Here is a 10,878-nt window from a genome sequence, read left to right as displayed (position 1 = left end):
TGGGGCAGGTAGGAGAGCGCTCTTCCCAGGGTTAGGGTGAGTGGTAATGGCGAGGATCAGGGATAGAAGTCAGACACATTATTTTGGCATTAAAGTTAAATAATTGCATCCCATAATCCGAGCTGGAACTAAATATCACACAAAATAATGTTTGTTTTTACCAAGATTATTATTACCTGATGGGTGAAGCTCCTGCCATAAAGACTGAACGTACCAGGGAAAGTTGTACCCTAAACATTTTCAGTACCAGGTATGGATGACACCCTAAAGACTGGATGTAGCAGATATGGGTATTATCCTAGACTAAAATTACATGTTGATACTATTATCCTGGTGACTGGAGGTACTAAACAAGATCATTACCCCAAGACTGGAATAACTGGAAGAGGCTACACTCCAAAGACTAAAGACAGGTAGAGCAGCTACTGGAAGTGGAGGGGAGGGTAATTACCAAAAACTAGATGTTCCAGGTGGGGTTGTTACCCCAGAGAATGTAAGTTTCAGGTGAGTCTATTACACCAATGTTTGGAATGACCAAGTGAGACTGTTACCCCAAGGATTGAAAGTACTGGGCGAAGCTGTTACTGCAGAGATTGTAAGAATCAGGTTAGTCTGTTACCCCAAGGATGGGGTGTACCAGGTGAGGCACTTACCCTATGATTTGACATACAAGGTGAGGCTGCTACCCCAAGGATTGAAAGGACCAGGTAAGGTTGTTACCACAGATATTATAAGTACATACCAGGTGAGGCTGTTACCCCAAGGTTTGGAAATACCAGGTGAGTGATACCCCAGGGACCAGAAGGACCAGGAGAGGCTGTTACCCCATGGACCAGGAGAGGCTGTTACCCAAAGGACCAGGTGAGACTGTTACCCAAAGCACCAGAAGGATCAGGTGAGACTGTTACCCCAAGCACCAGAAGGATCAGGTGAGACTGTTACCCCAAGGACCAGAAGGATCAAGTGAGAATGTTACCCCAAGGACCAGAAGGATCAGGTGAGACTGTTACCCCAAGGACCAGGAGAGGATGTTACCCCAGGGACCAGGAGAGGCTGTTACCCCAAGGATTTGAAGCAGCCAGGTGAGTGATACCCCAATGAATGGAAGGACCAGGCGAGACTCTTACCTCAAGGACTACAAGTACTGGGTGAGACTGTCACCCCAATGACTAGAAGGACCAGGAGAGGCTGCTACCTTAAGGATTGGAAGTAGTTAGGTGAACTTTTACCCCAACATTCAAGAAAGGTGGCTGAGGCTGTTATCCTGAAACTTATAACTAAGACAAGTAAAAACTGTAGGTGAAACTGTTACCCTAGAAGTGAAAGGGTGAGGCTCCCACCCGATGTAATGTGTTGTAGAATATGGTGGCGCTGCATACATAAGGATATTATGATGTGACCGTCCTGCAATTCTAAAGCCACAAGTACAAATGACTTTGTGTTTTATAAACCACTATAAAGTGTGCCACCGATACTGATTCCTCCCTTCCTGTAGGAATATAATGGCCAATTTACATCTCAATGCCATACAGGTGCCCTGGCACAAGCCCCCCATTATCCCTACTCTCCTTTTTGCCATCCAACAGTTTCACTCAGCTGATATTCACACCTAATACATATAGAATAGATACTCTACCTACAGAGCTGCCCCTTTAGTATAGATTTACAGGAATACAATATAACTCTAATGGTATGATATCACAGTGATACAATAATCCTCAAGTGTCACCAGGTAAAGCTGTACGTCTAGAGAACACTACAGGGATTTGTCTATATTCAGCAATCACATATAAGCTCCTGTATAGCAGCTACACCATGTGTATTGGGGGAGGGGGGCGTTCACAGAATAATAAGCACAAAAGGGATGATTTTTTTTATTTTTTTTTTACCTCCGTCATCATCCATGTCCCTTTACATGCCTCATTGTACTGCAATATTAGAGTATGTTTGTACAGGAAATTGAAACACATTGAATTATTATTATTATTATTATTATTATTATTATTATTATTATTATTATTGGGACACGTTCCATCAGATACCATATTACAGATATATTCTCCTTTACAAATATTACTTCTACAAGTTTAGTGAGGGACCATGTAGCAGTTTAGTGAGGGACCGGAATTGCGGATGGAAAAAACACAGCAGAATAGAGTAGCAGCAAAGACATTTAACAAATATCATCCACACGCTGCGTAAAAATTCCGTGCAGAAATTGACTTGCGGTGCATTATTTTCGGACCGCAGCATGTCAATTCCTGCTGCGGAAAGTGGACTGAATTGTTGCGTTTTTCAGAAGAGACATCACCATCCCCCAACATTGAGGAAAACGCTGCAAAATCCGCACCATTTTCTGCAGTCAAAAACGCCGAAAATGGAGGGTTTTTGCCGCAGCGGAATGTCTGCTACTTTGAACGGAATTGCTGCAGAAATTTTCTGCAGCAATTCCGTTACGCGTGGACAAGCCCTTGGCTCCTTGTGCATGAGTCCGTATTGATGTTATTAGTAGTAGTAATAAAATAGTGATGACAATAATTCACTAAAACAATAATAATAAAGTGAAAAATATTGTTCATAAAATTTTACTATTTTTATTATTATTATTATTATTATTCTCCAAATTTAAACAACATTACACAATTGAACAATGAAAAAATCTTCATCTGACTGCCTCCTTCCCTCTAGGTATAAGGTGGGCACTCTGTGACCAGTTATCAGACCTCTGTATGTATGAGCTGTGACAGTCTAGGACAGTGACATTTCTTGTGCTGCTGAGTTGTTTTGTAGCTGATGTTTTTTACAGATGCTTATCTGAAACACAAAGCCCCTGCCAGCTGCAGGATAAACAACAGGAGGTCCTGGAGCAGCACAATCAGCAGCTATTGTGAGTGCAGTGAGGGCTGAGGGCATTGGATGGGCTGTGGATGGGTGGGTACTTATATATATAGAGTGCTGCCTGCATCCTGCAGTCAATTCATTCTCTGCTGAGTGAGTGTTCATCACAGTCACTGGACCAAGGAGTCACTGAGAGAGTGTGAACAGTCTCTGCACCAGCCACACTTCATCCTGGAATCAGAGGGACTCGCAGACATGGAGCTTGTAAGTACCCAGGACTGTAGCCCAGCTATAGGGGCTTCTGGCTCCCCTTCACTTTGCGCCGCGTTTTTGCGCATTTGATCCAGCAGAGTGGGACTCTTCATGGTGCATTTACTTTACCAGCAATATTGGAAACTTGCTAAATACAATTATACCTCTCTCTAGACTCGGGTGGAACTGCATTGAGTTGCAAGTTTGTTGCAAGGGTTGTTACAACTTTGCAAACTTGCGCAGGGATCAGAGATCTTGTGCACTGAACAGATTGTTATAAAGCATTTTTTTTTTTCTTCTTTTTTAAAAATAGAAAAGGGTAAATAATATGTTGTAGAACTACAGGTGTTACCCAGGACTAGAGGTTTTATAGCAATTGGAGAATTGTTGGCTATCCAGGCATTTGTGCTGTTGTCAGGGTGGATGGTCAAGGATGGTGGGCATCAGGTAACACCCAGCTTGGCACTTATGTTCTCCTACTTTTTGGGCTTATTTCCAACAGCTTTGTATTTGGAGACAGTTGTCCTGCATTTAGCTTGTTCAGTCCTTTAATTTTCACTTATAATGTGTATTGCTAGATAGTGGCATTGTGCCATGAAACATCTTGAAGTATAGAAAGTCCCTTCTGTGTGCGAGAAAAATGTGTGTGCTGGGTTGTGATCACTGCTTTTACTATATACAGCGAAGATCTTCTGCTACAATATTTGCATTTTGGGGAATTACCAAAAACTTAAGGAAAACAGCTGGAAGAATGGGTTTTGATCAAGAAGCTTTATAGGGCAGGTGGCTCCAGGGGGGTTTATATAGACTTGCTAGGAATCAGGCCCTCTAATAAATGATATTCTATAATGGAATTGGTCCAGATAATAAGTAGTGACCATAAGTCTGTAGTATCCAGTCCATTTTAGTCTATAATTACTACCATTACCTCTTTTTTTGGCCAGTTTGTCCCCCTCATATAGGTAGCAGGGCGTCTTTACTCACCTTTCAAAAAAATCCCGCTTTGCCTTTAGGTTACTGCCCTAAAATCGTTAGTTTGTGCAATCAACTTCCCTTTTGAGTATCTTGCTATAATTTTACAGAAGGGCAGTGCTGTCCATACACAAAGGTGATCTAGCGGATATTACCCCACTGAGTGACAAACTTATCATTGTATAGTTACAAAATGATCATTGCATAATCCCAATCTACCAGTCGAGGCAAAAATATTCGATCCGCTAGATACAATTTTTAATCTGTAAATGGTCATTATCATTGCATTATGGCAAATAGTAAACTGATAATAATTGTGGGTATTTCAGTTGTCACTATGTGTAGATCGTAGACAAAATCAAATAAAAAAAAATTGTGTGCATATTTTGTAATATAATTGTTATAAAAAAAATTAAAAAACGTTAGGAAGTTTCACAATCTTTGTCTACATAGGTATTACTGGGTAAATTTCAACGCGTTACATTTGTAGGTTCCGTAAATCTCAGCTAGAGGGCGCCATTACATACATATTCTCAGCTACCCTGTAAACTGCTGCCCCAAATTCCATGTACTGTTTCTTTAAAGAATAACTATTTTATTTGAGTTACACTAGTTGCACCTTTTGGTTTTTGTAAGCAACAGTATTTGGTAACCTGTTGAAGCAGAACATTCTCCTTATTGCATCATCCCATTTGCTTACTTTGACTTGTCTTCTGTATTGAAGTTGTTGTCACTTGTTCCACAGTTGGGTTTGCGTCCATCACTCGCCATCAGCCAGCTGAACGTTAAATGCCGATGTGTTTGCATTTGGATTTTTAGAAACAAACCTTGTCAGCTGCAGCACGGGGGGAACCTTTTGTGTCCTCCTGTAATACAAATATTCCGCACTTAACGATGACGCAAGCCACATTTTGTGTGTTAACGCCCCAGAAGGATTGTAGGGCGCACTATTAATAGAGATAGTGTTCAATTCTGTAACATCGGTAACATAGTGTTCAATTCTGTAACATTCTGAGTAACACTCTGTACTCAGAGTAACACTCTGTACTCCTAGGACCATAGGGGATTTTGTACTTATTTCTCGTTACTATATACTGCCTTGTGTTTTTGTACTGTTCTATTAATTTATTTTCATTTCTCTTTTCAGTTCTCCGGTTCATTAGATTTCTCGGATGACAATGGTACAGATCTAAATAACACTGGAGACAATTTCGATCTCGAGGGTCCATGCTTCACCCAAGAGAACAATGACTTCAACCGAATATTTCTTCCCACCATCTACTCCTTCATCTTCCTTCTTGGAATTATCGGCAATGGACTGGTGGTGTTGGTCATGGGCTATCAAAAGAAGTCCAGAACCATGACTGATAAGTACAGGTTGCACCTCTCCGTCGCTGACCTGCTGTTTGTATTCACACTTCCGTTCTGGTCCGTGGATGCCGCCATTGGTTGGTACTTTAAAGATTTTTTGTGTAAAGCCGTCCATGTTATTTACACGGTCAACCTCTACGGCAGCGTCTTAATCTTGGCCTTTATCAGCTTGGATAGGTACTTGGCGATTGTCCATGCCACCAACAGCCAAGGATCTAGGAAGCTTTTAGCTGAGAAAATTGTGTACGCAGGAGTGTGGCTCCCAGCTATTCTGTTGACCGTGCCCGACCTTGTATTTGCCAGCGTGTCCGACATAGAAGGCAACTATGTGTGTGATCGTATCTACCCAGCGGACAACCGAGAAAATTGGACCATTGGGTTCCGTTTCCTCCACATCACAGTTGGACTTGTCTTGCCTGGACTCATCATCTTAACTTGCTACTGCGTCATCATTTCCAAGTTGTCCCATTCAAAGGGCCATCAAAAACGCAAAGCCTTGAAGACAACGGTCATTCTCATCTTGGCATTCTTTGCCTGTTGGCTCCCATACTACATCTGCCTTACCATAGACACCTTTGGTTTACTTGGACTCCTGAGGCTTGATTGTTACATGGATATTATGCTTCACAAGTGGATCTCCATCACAGAAGCCCTGGCCTTCTTCCACTGCTGTCTCAACCCCATCTTATACGCCTTCCTTGGAGCCAAATTCAAGACCTCAGCCCAAAACGCCTTAACATCTGTCAGCAGGGGATCCAGTTTAAAAATACTTTCCAAAAAGCGTGCCGGACTTTCATCCGTCTCGACGGAGTCGGAATCCTCCAGTTTCCATTCCAGCTAACAGCATCTGGATAAGCAAGGACTTCTTCTTCTTGAACATACAGACTGTAATATGTGTATATAGATATTTCATATTGACTGAGAGGTATAAACCTTATTTATACAAACATTTTTTTCCTATATCTTTATTGTAGGCCGGGCCTAAGGACTATTGATTGGTTCACAATAAACTTGTTGCATTTGTCCATTACAGTGCCAAATGTTTTGATTCTGTACAGGGACCTTTCTGGCATTTGGCGAATGTGACACTCTGCTTTTATAGACATCCTCCTCGGTGTTGTACTGAACAAAGGACAAACCTGTATGGTTAATGCGTGATATCTCCCACCCCCCTACCCCTCCCCCCATATCTGTGTACAGATACAACATTATTGTCTTGTGTGCTATTTATTCTGTGTGTAAGTAGGATAAGGACCGAAATGTTATAGGGATAGCTAGCCACAGTTGCATATTAGGGTCATGTTTAACTGCAAATGGGCATCTGTGCCAGTGTAAGATCTGATTTTATGTTCCATAAGGTTGAGTAAAAGAAAATAACCAGTGTGTATTGCGGTATAAAATATCATTTTGCAGATAAAAAAATATGAAATCATAGAGGCTCTACATAGAAGAGAGGAGGTCCTGTAGCAAAAATTCTATTGTGGGACCCATCATACCACCATATTCTCCACCATATCCAGGACAGAAGAGCTTGGCACGTGTTCACCACCTTGTAGGAATGAAGGCTCAGCGAGCATTATGAAGAGGCTCAGGTTGACGCCACCTATTGAGAAATGGGGTAGGGCCCACTTTAGGGGCCCATTAGAAGCCACATGGGTTACCTCTATGTTTCTCGAGTCCCTTGTTGGATGCCAACCGTCCATAGTTCCATATAGTATGTAAACCATCTGACCTCACACATCTCAGGAACTGCAACATTGGACCAATTAGATGTCTACTCCCTCATCAATAACGTGGCCATCATGGCCGAGACATAATAATACCCTTGACGTCCCGAGCTCATGTACACTAATACGTTACAAGCGAGGGTATATTAATGTTATTGAGAACCTGCCCCCAATCATGGATGGATGAAACGAATATTAATGTGTTGAGATCCTCCGGCTGGTATTGGTTTTAGGGCTAAAGAAACATCAAAGTCATTATTGATGTAGAAGACGTCTAAGGGTTAATAGACCACTGCGGATGTACTGCGCCTCGTTGTATGTGATTGCACTTATCGGATATGATACGACTGTTAACCTAGGTCTTCTTATGTTTCCGATTCCGTATTATCGTCCTCGCAAGTCCTATACTGAATGTTGTACAGTGTTTCTTAATAAATTCTTAAGAAGTGAAATCACCGTTTCAATTGTTTTCATTGTGATCAGAAGTAACTTAGATCGTGTTCACACTCACATTAAAAAATGCATCAGTTAAAGGGCGGCTTTCTTCCAGGAAAAGGACTACGGACTATTTTAAACTTTCCATGAGATCATTCGGGAAAATTTTCAGTACCGTCTCGACCCTGCTAGGAGCCGCTTTTGAAGAGGTAAGAAAATCGCAACATTGTAATGTGAACGAGACCCAAGATCAATTTCTGAGCGTTTTTTTCTACGCAGCATGTGAATGACATTTGTTCAAACTCATCCACTTTACTGCTACTATATTCTGTTGTGTTTTTTTCGTCCGCAATTCCGAACTGAAAAAACGCTGCAATTGCGGTACATGTGAGCAAGCCATTAGTTTGTGAACCTCGTTGTTTTGGATAATAACACCATAAGTTAGAACGTCAAATCGTTTTCAATAGAAGCTCAAACCTGGTCTGAGCTTCTATTGATTTGATGCAGATTTGTTGTTTGGCATGAACGACTTTACGATCACAGCCCAAAAAATCCAACATGGCAGATCAACCTTTTTATTTTGATATCTATCTTCGGTACTCGGCAGAAAATGGTGTAAATCAGCGTTTTCGGCCATACAAAATCTCTAGTGTATGGCCAGTTTTAGGGTCAGTTCACACTGAGTTTTTTGACACGTTTTTTTTATGTCAGAAAACGCGCCAAAAAACGACCGAAAATTTCTCCCATTGATTTCAGTGGGAGGCAATGGTGTGTTTTTACCATGAACGGAAAAACCGTCTCGCGGGAGAAAGAAGCGACATGCCCTATCTTCTGGCGTTTACGTCTCTGACCTCCCATTGACATCAATGGGAGGCAGATAAAGCGTATTTCGCTGCGTTTTTGCCCATCGGCGCTCAATGGCCGCGGGCGAAAAACGCAGAGAAGAATGGCGTGCAGGCAGAGCAAAATCTGCCTCAAAATTCCAAACGGAATTTTGAGGCAGATTTTCTGCCTGCAAAAAACTCAGTGTGAACCCAGCCTAAGGCTGGGTTCACACGACCATGTTACGTCCGTAATGTACGGAACGTATTTCGGCCGGAAGACCCGGACCGAACACAGTGCAGGGAGCCGGGCTCCTAGCATCATAGTTATGTACGACGCTAGAAGACCCTGCCTCTCTGCCGGACAACTGTCCCGTACTGTAATCATGTTTTCAGTACAGGACAGTAGTTCCACGCAGAGGCAGGGACTCCTAGCATCGTACATCACTATGATGCTAGGAGCCCGGCTCCCTGCACTGTGTTCGGTCCGGGACTTCCGGCCGAAATACGTTCCGTACATTACGGACGTAACATGGTCGTGTGAACCCAGCCTAACTCTTCAAAAAGATGTTCTGCAGTATCTCAGGTATGTATTATAACAAATAATTTAACCCCTACTGTAAATGATTAAGTTCTGCGACCTGACACATCTCAATGCCCTCCGAAATCTTTCTACGACACTGGCGATATGTGGAGGGGCTTCCCATTTCGGTGAAAAAAAGGAATGTTCCTTCAAATCCCTTCCCCCACCTAACCTGATTATTGACGCAAATTTTCTATTTGTAATTCCCTAATTCATTCAATTAAGCCTAAACGAGATCATTTATTTACCTGTAGAAATCCTAGAAAGCAGTGAGATAATGGGAAGAGTAGACTGGACCAGTCCCACAACAGCTAATGGGTCTGTAGGTAATGGAGATTAATTAGGAGGTAACCACATTTACATTGATTATCTCGGGACCTGCTATAGTCTCAACATATGCCAGGAAAGCATTCGGAGATGGGGACATTTGCCCCCGAGCCGATCAGTATTCCAATCATTTGTTCTTATCACGGGGATGTTGGAAGAAAATCACAAGCAGGCGTTCAATTTCCCTGCAGCGCCGCCATAGGAGAAATGAAGTATTACACAATTGCCACTGAAATTGATTGTCTGTCCATGTAATGTATGGACATGCCGGGTCCTCCAGGGCGAGTGACGCTCTTTGTAGCTGGTCTTGGCCCTGACTAAGGGTATGGTCACACGCTTAATAAAAAACGTCTGAAAATACGGAGCTGTTTTTTACGGCCATTTTTGGACCGTTTTTTCTATAGAGTCAATGAAAAACGGCTCCAAAAACAGCTCAAGAAGTGACATGCACTTCTCTTTACGCTGGCGTCTTTTTCCGCGCAATTTTTTTCAGAACGGCCGCGTAAAAAAACGGCCCGTTGGAACAGAATGCAGTTTTTCCTATTGAAATCAATGGGCATATGTTTGGAGCCATTCTGCTTCCGATTTTACGGACGTTTTTGCAGCCCGAAAAACGGCCCAAAATAAGCCGTGTGAACATACCCTAATAGATGAGGGTCCTGACCGGGCATTTGAAAATGGGTTTTCTAAACCATGCAACCCCTTTAACTTAGACGGTGAGATATTCTGCCCACAGACACATAAGTACTCATGTATTAACCTACAGCGAAAAAGAATGGCACAAGTAGCAAAATATGGCCCTTTGAAATGGGACTCGTATTTAGAACCATATAACGCCATCTTTTAAAGGGCCAGGACGTCGGTTGTGTCAGATAAATGACTTATTATGAGATAAACGGAAACAGAATCATATTTTCTACTCTAGAATTGCTGCCATAAAAGACTTGTGAGTCCTGTATAAAATATGTATATAACATATAGAATATAACAAATAAACACATTTTGGCAATTTATTTTAAAAAAAAATACTAAAATTAAAGAATTTTACAGATAAAATGTTCTAAAGATACATTTCCTCATAAAATTTTCTTCGTTTTATCTGTTTATGGAAAATGGGCTGGCAACTAACATGGCTCCACCAGAGGTTGCCACTCATCTTGCTAAGGGTATGTTCACACGGCCTATTTACGGACGTAATTCGGGCGTTTTAGCCCCGAATTACGTCTGAAAATAGCGCCTCAATAGCGCTGACAAACATCTGCCCATTGAAAGCAATGGGCAGACGTTTGTCTGTTCACACGAGGCGTATATTTACGCGCCGCTGTCAAATGACGGCGCGTAAATAGACGCCCGCGTCAAAGAAGTGACCTGTCACTTCTTTGGCCGTAATTGGAGCCGTTACTCATTGACTCCAATGAATAGCAGCGCCAATTACGTCCGTAATCGACGCGGCGTTCAAGCGCCTGCACATGCCGGTACGGCTGAAATTACGGGGATGTTTTCAGGCTGAAACATCCCCGTAATTTGAGCCGTTACGGACCCCCGCCGTGTG

At 42.3% G+C, this 10,878-nt stretch overlaps 1 protein-coding gene across 1 annotated transcript; it reads left to right on the top strand.

Annotated features, from left to right (window-relative positions):
• The first annotated feature begins 2,980 nt into the window (after window positions 1-2,980).
• CXCR4 (C-X-C motif chemokine receptor 4) lies at window positions 2,981-7,612 on the top strand. Its single transcript, XM_075831080.1, has 2 exons — window positions 2,981-3,102; window positions 5,210-7,612. Exons 1-2 carry the CDS (start codon window positions 3,094-3,096, stop codon window positions 6,272-6,274), a joined length of 1,074 nt encoding a protein of 357 aa, XP_075687195.1. The 5' UTR covers window positions 2,981-3,093; the 3' UTR covers window positions 6,275-7,612.
• Window positions 7,613-10,878: the final 3,266 nt, after the last annotated feature.

The sequence above is a fragment of the Rhinoderma darwinii genome, chromosome 6, assembly GCF_050947455.1.
Source record: "Rhinoderma darwinii isolate aRhiDar2 chromosome 6, aRhiDar2.hap1, whole genome shotgun sequence".
NCBI lineage: Eukaryota > Metazoa > Chordata > Amphibia > Anura > Rhinodermatidae > Rhinoderma > Rhinoderma darwinii.
The sequence above is the reverse complement of the archived record's forward strand: the minus strand, read 5'-3'. Positions and strand labels throughout refer to the sequence as shown.